Source organism: Ranitomeya imitator, chromosome 1 (genome assembly GCF_032444005.1).
Source record: "Ranitomeya imitator isolate aRanImi1 chromosome 1, aRanImi1.pri, whole genome shotgun sequence".
In the NCBI taxonomy this organism is placed as follows: Eukaryota; Metazoa; Chordata; class Amphibia; order Anura; family Dendrobatidae; genus Ranitomeya; species Ranitomeya imitator.
The window spans coordinates 807,442,944-807,456,501 of record NC_091282.1 but is presented as its reverse complement, the minus strand read 5'-3'; the positions used below and the strand labels follow the sequence as shown (position 1 = coordinate 807,456,501).

Here is a 13,558-nt window from a genome sequence, read left to right as displayed (position 1 = left end):
CCTGAAAATGATTGCAATCACAAATTATTTGGTATTATCTTCATTTAATTTGTCTTAAAGGGAACCTGTCACCCCGTTTTTTCAGATTGAGATAAAAATACTGTTAAATAGGGCCTGCACTGTGCGTTACAATAGTGTATGTAGTGTACCCTGATTCCCCACCTATGCTGTGAAATACATTACCAAAGTCGCCGTTTTCGCCTGTCAATCAGGCTGGTCAGGTCGGGTGGGCGTGGTCAAATCAGGCTGGTCAGGTCGGGTGGGCGTGGTCACAGCGCTGTTTCTTCCCCAGCTTTACGTTGGTGGCGTAGTGGTGTGCGCATGTCCCAGTGCCGAATCCACTTGCGCACACGTTAAGAAACAGCGCGCGATCTGCGCTATTACTGTCTTCGGTGGGGGCGGCCATCTGCACGGGGCTTCAGGAAAATGGCCGCGGGATGCCGCGCGTGCGCAGAAGAGATTGCTGCGGCCATTTTCCTGAAGCAGAGTATGCAAACTGTGGTGCAACATGACGTTGGTAGATGGTGTGAGACATGATGTCCCAGATGTGTTCAATCGGATTCAGGTCTGGGGATGGGGCAGGCCAGTCCATAGCTTTAATGCATTCATCTCGCAGAAACTGCTGACATTGCAGCCCCATAAGGTCTGGCATTGTCCTGCATTAGGAGGAACCCAGGGCCAACCACACCAGCATATGGTCTCACAAGGGGTCTAAGGATCTCATCACGATACCTAATGGCAGTCAGGCTACCTCTGGCAAGCACATGGAGGTCTGTGTGGCCCTCCAAAGAAATGCCACCCCACACCATTACTGACCCACTGCCAAACCGGTCATGCTGAAGGATGTTGCAGGCAGCAGATCGCTCTCCACATCATCTCCAGACTCCGTCACATCTGTCACATGTGCTCAGTGTGAATCTGTTTTCATCTGTGAAAAGCACAGGGCACCAGTGGCGAATTTGCCAATTCTGGTGTTCTGTGGAAAGTGCCAAGCGTACTGCATGGTGCTGGGCTGTAAGCACAACCCCCATCTGTAGACGTCGGGCACTCAGACCATCCTCAAGGAGTCAGTTTCTAACTGTTTGTGCAGACACCTGCACATTTGTGGCCTGTTGGAGGTCATTTTGCAGGGCTCTGGCAGTGCACCTCCTGTTCCTCCTTGCACAAAGGTTGAGGTAGCAGTCCTGCCGCTAGGTTGTTGTCTTCCTATGGTCCCCTACATGTCTCCTGGTGTACTGGCCTGTCTCCTGGTAGTGCCTACAGCCACTGGACACTAAGTTGACAGACACAGCAAACCTTCTTGCCACAACTCGCATTGATGTGCCATCCTGGATGAGCTGCACTACCTGAGTCACTTGAATGGGTTGTAGAGTCCGTCTCATGCTACCACAAGTGTGAAAGCACAACCAACATTCAAAAGTGACCAAAACATCAGCCAGAAAGCATTGGTACTGAGATGTGGTCTGTGGTCCCCACCTGCAGGACCACTCCTTTATTGAGTGTGTCTTGATAATTGCCAATAATTTCCATCTGTTGTCTATTTCATTTGCACAACAGCATGTGAAAATGATTGTCAAACAGTGTTGCTTCCTAAGTGGACAGTTTGATTTCACAGAAGTTTGATTTACTTGGAGTTATATTCTGTTGTTTAAGTGTTCCCTTTATTTTTTTGAGCAGTATATACAGTATATTGTAGCTCAGGTGCAGTGGGTGGCAAACATGAGGCACGTTCCTTTAAAAATTCACAGGGTTTATTGCTCAACAAACCCACATAACAAAACAGAAAAGCAAATAGCCTTTAGCTTAGGCAAAAGAAAATACAAGTGTCCAGTACTTCAGGCTCAGTCCTGGAGCCTCAACACACATTGGGGGCTTTCACCGCCCCACATACAGGTCCTGTGTTAAGCATTAGGCTACATTATATAGCTCTAACCACACCCAGGAACCCATCACGATTAATCACGTGGTTGTGACATCACCGCAGGTCCTTAAACACATATAGAGGTATGGTGATGCCCCTACCCAGGGGTAAGGTATATGGGTAGCCAGACCCTCCCATCTCTCACCGCTACCCATAACCTGGACCCAAGTGTACTAAATGATCCCTTAGTGCTTATGTACATTAAAGAAAACACTGCGGGTTACATCACAGAGATAAGCCATCTCTGCGACTCATACCTACCGTCGACTATACGACCTTTAGCCACACTACAATATATATATATATACACATGTGTGTTTTGAAAAATATTTAGTTTGAAAACGATGTGTAAATCACAGAGAATTGCTGTATGTAAAAGCTGATGTTAAGATCACATTGCAATCAGATAGCAATCGCACTGCATTCTGATGTAAATCGGATGCTACATGTGAAAAATCAGATTGTACTCGTATCAAAACGCATTACACTCGCATGATACTTGGACTACATTCGTCCAACTCTCCTGCATCAAATTCGGACCGATTTTAAAATCGCTGGTGTGACTCCAGCCATATAGTGATTTTCACTATACATAGATATAAATTCATTCCACTATGTAATGAATAAAGATTTACAACTGGAAAATTTCATTCAGTGATATCTAGATGTGGGATTCTAGTGTTCCCTTAATTTTTTTTGAGCAGTGTGTGGGGTGTATACAGTTTTCAACCAGAACGGTGCCAAGATGTGACCGCCCCAGCTGAAAACTACCGGTGAATGAGGAGATTCTGCCAGTGCAGCTTCAGTGACTAGCAGTGCTGTCACAGGCAGCGCAGCTTCAAACAGCCTGACCTGTGCTGAACTCTGTAGCGTGGGAAAATAACAGTTCATTTTCCCACGCTCCAGAGTTCAGTTCAGGTCAGGATGTGAGGCAGCGCAGCATCAGTGACGGCACCGTTCAGCCGGGGCGGTCGCATCTTCACACCATCCTGGATGAAAACTGTATATACCCCAGATATGGATTACGGCGTGGGACAAAACGATGGACAGGTATGGTATATTGTTGGTTTATTATTTCATTTTTATTACAGGAGATTAAGGGCGTTGCATGGATTATCTGGATAATAAAAATGGCAAACTGTGTTTAGTCTTTTGTTTTCATTAAAATACTTTATTCTGGCTGTGTTTTTATTTAACCTATAACTACTACAGGATTAGTAATGGATAGGTGTCTTATTGACACCTCTCCATTACTAAGCCGGGCTTGATGTCACCTTACAATACAAATGTGACATTAACCCCACAACTATTACCCCACTTGCCACCGCTACAGGGCAAGTGGGAAGAGCAAGGCTAAATGCCAAAATTGGCGCATCTTAGGTCTCTTTCACACTTCTGTCATCTGGCTGCCAACACAATCCGATGGCGCGACGTATTGATGGATGCATCAAAAATAGTGTAAAACGGATGCAACGGATCGGTCTGATCTGTTTTTTCCATTCGTTTTTTGACGGATCCGTTTTCCATACCTCCAAATGGGAGGCTCTCAAATGTGACTGGCTACTGGAAAATAATGGAAACCTATATATTGAGTGTTTTAACACACCATCTTTGTGAGAGTTTAGAGCAAGTGGCAGAAATGGAAGGAGTAATAGCAAATATTGTGCCCATCTATGCATTTATCCATCAGGCAGATTGCTGGCAGGCTTCTTGTTGCTTGTATGCTTCTTGCTGGCACATTGAGGAATTAAGCCACATGGCAGGTTTATATAAATTTGGGTCTGTCTGGCCAATTGGCTACTAAATACTGATTTGGAGCATGCACAGTGTAAAAAAACGGAATCCAGCGCTGGATTCCATCATGTGATGTACCACGACAGATCCTGCACCCATAGGCTTCCATTCTAGTCAACGACATATGCCGCATGATCCGTCGTGGCACGTTTTTCCGACGCAGACAAAAAACGTTTCATTTCACGAAACGTGTGGCCATGCGTTGCGATCCATCGCTAATACAAGTCTATGACAAAAAACGCATCCTGCGGGCAAATTCGCAGGATCCATTTTTTTTTCACAAAATGACGCATTATGACGGAAAATGAAAGACGGAAGTGTGAAAGAGGCCTTAGAGATGCGCCTTTTCTGGGGTGGCTGAGTGCTGATGTTTTTAGCCAGGGGGGACAATATCCATGGCCCCTTCTTAGGCTATTAATGTCAGCCTGCATTATTTAACAAGAAGAAAAAAGACAAAGATATCAAGGAGCATAAACTATTTAACAACAGTTGTACAATGCTTAATCTTATGCATGTGAGAATCATAAATATGGCAATAAAACAATTGCATATATTGATATTCATAGCCTGGGAAGGGGCCATGGGTATTACCCCATTCCCAGCCTACAGATATAATGCCCCCGGCCATCAGCTTTCCCCCTCTGGTGCAGAAAATTGTGAGGGAGCCCATGCCATTTTTTTTCCAAAAATTTTTAATAAACATAAGCCTTGCTATTATATATCTATGAATATATCTATAGAGATATATATGAATATATATATCTGTAGCTATATCTATCTAACTATAGCTCTATCTATCCATATATCTATCTACATCTATCCATAGATCGATCTATCTATCTATCCATCATCCATCCATTATCTATCTATCTAGCGATCTGTCTAATTCCTTCTATCTATTCTATCTCATTCCTTTTATCTATCTGTCTGTGTGTAATGGAGTGTGGGTTGGACAAATGTAAAAGAGGAGGTTGGACAAGAAATTACATCACAAATCTTTTTTTTTGTTCAATAAGAGATCTTTGTTAAGCTTTCAAAAACGCATACAAATCCGCATGAAAAAAAAGCATCAAAACCGCGCAAAAAATGCAACAAAAAACGCACCAAAAACGCATAAAAAAGCACAATTGCGTTTTCTGCCAAGAGGTGCGGCTTTAGTGCAGAAAAATCCGCAGGCAAATCTGCAACGTGTGCACATAGCCTAAGGTGGATAATGATGTTAGAGTAAGTTAGGAGTTAATGAATAGGACTAACCCATAGTGGGAGCGTGTTAGTGTTATGACAAGTGACTGCTTAATGACAGTTAGATAAGTAGGAAGTGTCTGTGAGCATTGTTGCCAATGCCGGTGAGCTACTAAAAAAATGGAGATTAAGCGACAAGGGAGTAGCACAACCTTAAACTGACTAAAGAAGAGGCAGAGTAGACTTCCACCTTTAAGGGGTCCTTGGATAGGATGACGTGTCACGAGAAAGCCTGAGCTTGCTAAACTCCAAAGGTAACCGACCTAAACAGGACTGAGTTTGTGGGACTAGCGGGGTACCGAGCGGTAGATCCTGGGTCCCATTATTGGAAGAAACAGGACTGAGCAGGTAGAGAGACTTGCTCATCAGAACTGTGGCTGATTAAATCAGCTGTATTGTGCAGGCAGTGACACAACATATAACGTACATGTACGTAAAATGCCATACATGTACGTCATATGTCATGAAGGGGTTAAAAAACTTTTTTTTTTCATTTTGGTCATCATATTCAGGTCCATAACTTTTTTATTTCATTTTTTTACTGTCCGAGTGTGTTTATGGTATAATGAGTTGTAGTATTTATTGGTACCATTTTGGGATATATAAGACTTTTTGATAATTTAGTGTGAATTGGTAGGAACAAGATTGACAATTCTGTCATAGTTTTTCATTTTTTGCAGCGTTCACCATGTGGAATAAATATATAGTTTTATAGCATGGGTCGTTAGAGACGCAGTGACACCAGATATGTGTCATGTCGGGGACTTTTTTTTGTTAAACTACAGTTTATTTTAAAATATTTTTTCAGAATTTTTTTTAAACACTTTAAAACATTTTTACTTTTTGAAACAATTATTAGTCCCACAAGAGGACTTAAACATGGAATCCTTGGATCGCATAGATAATACTCTGCTTTGCTTATCCAGCCCGTCAGTGTTTGGGCTCATGCAGACGAGAGCATAAACAACAATTTTTCTTATGCTCATCTGTAGCTGGCCTTATCCTGACAGGTAGTCTAAAACAGAGGTCCCCAACTCCAGTCCTCAAGGCCCACCAACAGGTCATGTTTTCAGGATTTCCTTTGCATTGCACAAGTGATGCAATTATTACCTGGGCAAGACTAAGGAAATCCTGAAAACATGACATGTTGGTGGGCCTTGAGGACTGGAGTTGGGGACCTCTGGTCTAAAAGATTGTGCCTCTGGCACAATTCATTAGGCATTGATCTATTGCAGACCCAGAAGCTTTTGTTAGGCCTCCAGTTGCCATAGCAATCATCGGCTCCCCACAATTGCATTGCTGGGAGTCAGTGTAGTGGCAAAGGCAGCAATCTCTGACATTGCTCTCTCCCTGCTGCTGCTTCTGCTAACATTAGGAAGGAAGCATGGTCAAAAAGCAAGGGGGGGGGGAGGAGCAAGGACCCTGGGATTGTGATACTGGGTGAAGATGAAAAGGCAATACTGTGACAGGATAGAGTTAAGGATACAAATAGCTATGCCTCATAAAAACAAAAGAAAACATTTCCCTTTTTTATTTTTGCATCAAATGAAATAAAAATGTACGTTATTATGCCTTAGCGCATTCTGATATTTATCATATAACATAATCATATATAATTTTATTTGACTTTTAATTCCTTTGCTTAAATTTTGTATTCCAGAGGACGGGTGGACTATTTGGGCAAGAAGACGGTTTTCACACTGAGCTTGTCAGCCCTATGCACACTACTATTACCAGCCAGCGACCTCTACGTTTTTCTGAAGCTAGTGATGACCTAGAATCTCCCGTTTTTCTACCAGATCCTGTATTTTTCCCACCACCAAGGAAAAACCGCAACACAAATAATAGCAAAATTGTAAGGCAAGTACTAGTGGCTCATAGTTTGGTGTAAATAATACCTATCCTTTGTTCTTCAGTGGTGCAAGAATAAGTCAAAAGGTAACTGTCATTATAAAACAAAAATTTCATGTCAAAGGGAAATTAAGTGCTTTCAGTGGGTTTCCAGGCTGCAGATACCCCACTAGATAGAATAAAACAGTGCTCTGTGAGTCCACACATCGCTCTCCAAGCAGCTTATTTCAAAGTAGTATTTTGACCAATCAATGGGGGTCTTCGGACCTGGTCTTCACCCAGTATATAGCATCCCCTTTGATCATGTATGTGTGTATATACATAAACATACATACGTACACACGCATATATATGCATACACACACACATGCAGTGATTGATATAAGTATTTAACACATCATCCATTTCTAAAAAGGTGCAATTAACATGAAATTCTCACCAGATGTCGGTAGCATCCCATTCAATCCACATAGGCAAAGAAATCAAACCTTCGGTGTCCATAAATTAAGTTACCGTATGTGTAATAAAGAGAAATGACCCAGTGAAAATATATTGAACATGCTTACTGAAATGTATATAATACTTTGTATAAAATCCTTTGTTGGTAATGACAGCTTCAAGATGCCTCCCTTATGTAGAAATTAGCCACATGCATTGCTCAGGTGATTACGTCCCATTATTCCACACAAACATTCTTCAAATCCTAAAGGTTCGGTTGACTCATTTTATGAACTCTGAGCTTTAGTTCCTTCCTTAAGTTTTCTATTGAATTCAGATGGTGTTGTTTGCATCAAGAATTTGTTGAAATTTAATTGAATCTATTCTTCTCTCTACTCGTGAAATGTTCCCTGTGCCATTGACTGCAACACAATCCCAAAGCATGAATGATCCACCCCCAAGCTTAATGGTTGACGAGATGTTCTTTTCCTGAAATTCTGTGCCTTTTTTTCTCCACACATAGCTTTTGATTATTGTGGCCAAACAGTTCTATTTTAGCCCCATTGGTCCACGGCACTTGTTTCCAAAACGCATCAAACTTGTTTAGATTTTCTTTTGCATACTTCTGGTGCTGAATGTTATTGCAAGGACACAGGATAGGTTTTCTTCAGATGACTCTTCCATCAAGCCATATTTGTGCAGGTGTCTCTGAACACTAGAACAATGTAGCACAACTCCTGCTAAATATTTTTGAAGGTCTTTTGCAGTTAATCAGGGGTTCTGATTTGCCTTACTATCAATCCTACAAGCTGCGCTCACTGAAATTTAGCTTAAGGTACCTTCACACTGAGTGACTTTAGAACGATAACGATAGCGATCCGTGACGTTGCAGCATCCTGGATAGCGATATTGTTGTGTTTGACACGCAGCAGTGATCAGGATCCTGCTGTGAGATCGTTGGTCGGAGCTAGAAGGCCAGAACTTTATTTCGTCGCTGGATCACCCGCTGACATCGCTGAATCGGCATGTGTGACGCCGATTCAGCGATGTCTTCACTGATAACCAGGGTAAACATCGGGTTACTAAGCGCAGGGCTGCGCTTAGTAACCCGATGTTTACCCTGGTTACCATTGTAAATGTAAAAAAAACAAACAAACGCTACATACTTACATTCCGGTGTCTGTCGCGTCCCCCGGCGTCCGCTTCCCTGCACTCCTCCTGCATCCTGTGTCAGCGCCGGCCGGCCGTAAAGCAGAGCACAGCGGTGATGTCACCGCTCTGCTTTACGGCCAGCGCTTACACAGTGCAGGGAAGGTGACGGCGAGGGACGCGACAGACACCGGAATGTAAGTATGTAGTGTTTGGTTTTTTTTACATTTACAATGGTAACCAGGGTAAACATCGGGTTACTAAGCGCGGCCCTGCACTTAGTAACCCGATGTTTACCCTGGTTACCAGGGGACTTCGGCATCGTTGGTCGCTGGAGAGCTGTCACACAGACAGCGACCACACAACGACGAAACAGCGACGATGCAGCGATCGGCATCGTTGCCTATATCGCTGCAGCGTCACTTAATGTGACGGTACCTTTAGTCTTCCAGACCTTATCTTGACCTCCACTAATCCTGTTAAGTGCCATTTCTTAATTATTTTTCGAACTGAGGAAAGGGCAACTTGAAAATACTTTGCTATCTTCTTATAGCCTTCGCCATTTTCATTTTCACAGTGCTAGGCAGCTGCTTAAAAGAACCCATGGCTGCAGATTATTGCCACAAGGTTACAAAAGGCTGGGTCTTTATAAAGGTGGGAAAATTGCATCACCTGGCCTTTCCTAACAATGATAGTGAACAAGCCATAATCCTAAAAGGCTAATTAACCCCTTTCTGACATCAGACGTACTATCCCATCAAGGTAACCTGGGCCCGTATGACCATCGATGGGATAGTACGTCATACGAGATCAGCCGCACTCACGGGGGGAGCGCGGCAGATCGCGGCCGGGTGTCAGCTGATTATCACAGCTGACACCCGGCACATGGACCACCCCCGGCACTTTAACCCCGGAACACAGCAATCAAACAAGATCGCAGCGTTCCGGTGGCATAGGGAAGTGTTGCGCGGGGAGGGGGCTCCCTGCGTGCTTCCCTGAGACCCTCAGAACAACGAAATGCGATCACGTTGTTCCAAGGGTCTCCTGCGGTCTCCTCCCTGTAGGCCCCCGAATCCAAGATGGCCGCGGGGTCCTGCAGGGAGGTGGCTTCTCAGTGCCTTCTGAGAGCAGGCACTGAGATGCCACCTACAATGCGTGTCAGATCGCTGATCTGACACAGTGCTGTGCAAAGTGTCACATCAGTGATCTGACACTATATAGAGATGTCCCACCCTGGGACAATGTAAAAAAGTAAATAACAAAATATATTATACTGTGTAAAAATATTTTTAAAAAATGCATAATTAAATAAAAAAATAAATAAATATTGTTCCAATAAATACATTTCTATATGTAAATAAAAAAAATAAATAAAAGTACACATATTTAGTATTGCCACGTCCGTAATGACCCAACCTATAAATAAAACTGTCCCACTAGTTAACCCCTTCAATGAACACCGTAAAAATAAAAAAGAAGCAAAAAACAATGCTTTATCATCATACCGCTGAACAAAAAGCGGAATAACACGCGATCAAAAAGATAGATATAAATAACCATAGTACCACTGAAAACATCATCTTGTCCCGCAAAAAATGAGCCACCACACAGTGCCATCAGTGAAAAATTAAAAAAGTTATAGCTTTCAGAATAAAGTGATGCAGAAACAATTATTTTTATATAAAATAGCTTTTATTGAATAAAAGCGGCAAAAAATAAAAAAATGATATAAATGAGGAATCGCTGTAATCGTACTGACCCAAAGAATAAAACTGCCTTATCAATTTTACCACACGTGGAATGGTATAAATGCCCCACCCAAAAGAAATTCATGAATTGCTGGGTTTTGTTCATTCTGCCTCCCAAAAATCGTAATAAAAAAATCAAAAAATATTATGTGCCCGAAAATGGTACCAATAAAAATGTCAACTCGTCCTGCAAGAAACAAGACCTCACATGACTCAGTGGGCCAAAATATGGAAAAATTATAGCTCTCAAAATGCAGTGATGCAAAAACTATTTTTTGCAATAAAAAGCGTCTTTTTGTGTGTGACAGCTGCCAAACATGAAAACCCGATATAAAAACCCGCTATAAATAGTAAATCAAACCCCCCTTTTTCACCCCCTTAGTTAGGGAAAACTAATAAAATAAAAAAAGTTTTTATTTCCATTTTCCCAATAGGGTTAGGGTTAGTTTTGGGGCTAAAGTTAGGGTTAGGGTTGGGGCTAAAGATAGGGTTAGAGTTGGGGCTAAAGTTAGGGTTGGGGCTAGAGTTGAAGTTAGACTTTGGATTATGTTTCCCGCTGGGATTAGGTTTAGGGTTGGGGTTAGGGGTGTGGTTAGGGTTATTGTTAGGGTTGGGATTAGGGTTAGGGGTGTATTGGGGTTAGGGGTGTGTTTGGGTTAGGGTTGTGGTTAGGGTTGGGATTAGGGTTAGGGGTGTATTGGGGTTAGGGTTGTGGTTAGGGATAGGATTAAGGTTAAGGGTGTGTTAAGATTAGGGGTGTTGTTATGGTTAGGGTTGGGATTAGAGTTGCGGGTGTTTTGGGGTTAGGGTTGGAGTTAGAATTGGGGGGTTTCTACTGTTATGGCACATCAGGGGCTCTCAAAACGCGACATGTGTCCGATCTCAATTCCAGCCAATTCTGCTTTGAAAAAGTAAAACGGTGCTCCTTCCATTCCGAGTTCTGCCGTGCGCCCAAACAGTGGTTTACCCCCACATATCGGGTATCAGCATACTCAGGATAAATAAGACAACAATTTTTGTTGTCCAATTTCTCCTGTTATCCTTGGGAAAATAAAAATTTCGAGGCTGAAAAATCATTTTTGTGGGGAAAAAAATATTTTTTATTTTCACGGCTCTGCATTATAAACTTTTGTGAAACACTTGGGGGTGTTGGGGGTCGAGTTCCCGCCTCTGCACAGGGGGAATCTCGGGCCATCTCCGCTGCGGTCTCCCATTCTTCTCCTGCCACACTGGAGCCTGCTCAGCGGAGACGTCGGTCCCAGCGTCTCGCTCAGTCTGACTCTGTGCAAAGGGTTACTGCTGCTTTTCCAGCTTCTGCCATTGAAGCCAGTGCTGGGCAGCGGCGAGCAGGTGCTTTTGGGACTAAGTCCTGCTTTTCTCCTTCTGAGCATGCCCAGAGTAAGATCTCTCATTGAAGATCGAGGGTCACATGCTTAGATACTGCAGCAAAGCCCATTGGTTCTCCAGGAAGGTCCTGAAGGTGCTCAGGCTCTGTGGCAGCCTCTCATTGGTCCTTCTAGGAAAGTCTTGTACTTGCTGCAGCTATATAAGGTTCGCATGGCCGCACGGCCATGCGCTAGTATCAATGCATGTTATGAGTTTTGTGCCAATGTGGTCACGCTTGTGTGGATTCAGGGACCCGGCTGAAATAAGCCACTTAGAATACCGGCACCTCCGGTGAGGAGATTGAGTGTATGGTTTCAGGGCCCCAGCTGAAATAAGCCACCTAGAATACCGGCTCCTCCGGTGAGGAGATTGTATGTTTGCCTCCTTGACTGCGTGACCACAAGCTGCTATCTGCTCAGCAGTTACTGTGTATTCCTGTGGAGTTTAACAGGACACAGTCCTTTTTTTATAGCGACTCTGTGAAGCAACAGAGATCGCTTCTACCGCCATATAGTGCCGCCGTTTGCCAGCAGCAGGTTCTTTTCCTGCACGGTGGACCCCGGGCTGCGAACGCACCAAATAACATCTCTATATTTACTCAGTGCGTTCTGCAAGCCCTAACAGTATACTAGCGCCACCGTCTGGCTAGTAAATGGTGGACGATCAGCATCTACAGTGGTACATCCAGCAGCTGGAGGGTAGGTTGGCGGCTCTTGAGCGCACAACCTCAGCTGTGGATGTTACCGTAGTCGCCGCTCAGGCTGCCAGTGTAGCTGCAGCCAGTTTGTCCTCTGCCACCCCTGCTCCGACTTTATCCCATCTCCCGCTTCCAGACAAGTTTGCTGGTGACAGTAAGCAATGTCCGATATTCGTGAGTCAGTGCTCCATACATCTTGAGCTCCTGGCTGCACGTTTTCCTAAGGAACGGGCGAAAGTGGGATTTATTTTATCCCTTTTGTTGGGCAGGGTGTTGGAGTGGGCAACGCCGCTATGGGAGCGTAATGATAGTGTGGTGCAGAGTGCTCCTCTCTTCCTGGACGCTCTGAAACAGGTCTTTTTGGGACCTCGTGTCACTCACGATACCGCGCTCCAATTGTTGGCAATAGCACAGGGTTCGTCCATGGTCAGCCAGTAAGCCGTCCAATTCCGGACTCTGGTCTCTGAGCTGGAGTGGCCGGATAAAGTCCTTATTCCGGTGTTCTACAAAGGACTGGCAGACCATGTGAAGGACGCCTTGGCCACCAGGGAGATTCCCGCCACACTGAAGGAGCTCATTATTATATCTACCCGCATCGACCTCCGTTTTAACGAGCGGAGGTTAGAGCGGACCCAGTGTAGGCAGAGGTTTCGGCTGGCTCCCACCTTCGCCAGACCTCTAGAATCTTCCGTTCAGGCGTCCGACTTTCATGAGGCCATGGAGGTTTCTCGAGCGGGACCTAAGTCTCGGACCGCTCGAGTACCCCATGGTTTGTAGAAATTGCCAACAAGGACATTATGCAAATAAATGTCCACGGCGATCGGGTAAAAGATCGCATCTAGTAACCATTGGAGGAGGTTCACTAGACACAGCGGCGTTTTCCTCCAAGCTATCCTTGAAAGGGACAATCATGTTAGGCTCATCCTCTCTAACAGTCGAGCTTTGTGTGGACTCTGCAGCAGAGGGGAATTTCATGTCCTCTGCTTTTTCTCTGCGCCATGCAATACCTCTGGTGATGCTCGCCAAACCGGTGACTGTTAGAGTAGTGAATGGGTCGACACTTCCCTCACAAATCACACACCAGACTGTCCCTTTCATGTTATCTATGCCCCCTTCCCACAAGGAGATTATTTCCCTTCTTGTTCTTCCCGAGGGAATGGACAAGATTCTGCTGGGAATACCCTGGCTCCGTTTCCACTCCCCACATATTGAGTGGACCTCTGGGAGGATATTGGGTTGGAGTGATTCATGTAAGGGCAGATGTGTGAGGGAGTGCGTTCAGGTTTTCTCTACTGAGATACCCGCAGATCTCTCTTCCCTTCCCAAATGCTA

At 44.2% G+C, this 13,558-nt stretch overlaps 1 protein-coding gene across 2 annotated transcripts in view; it reads left to right on the top strand.

Moving 5' to 3' along the window:
- The window catches only part of CACNA1S (calcium voltage-gated channel subunit alpha1 S), a 592,997-nt gene that overhangs the window by 553,496 nt on the left and 25,943 nt on the right, over window positions 1-13,558 (top strand). For both annotated transcript variants that reach the window (XM_069739086.1, XM_069739077.1), the window contains exon 40: window positions 6,618-6,817. In XM_069739086.1, the coding sequence (XP_069595187.1) occupies window positions 6,618-6,817 (200 nt within the window). The remainder of the gene's footprint in view (window positions 1-6,617; window positions 6,818-13,558) is intronic.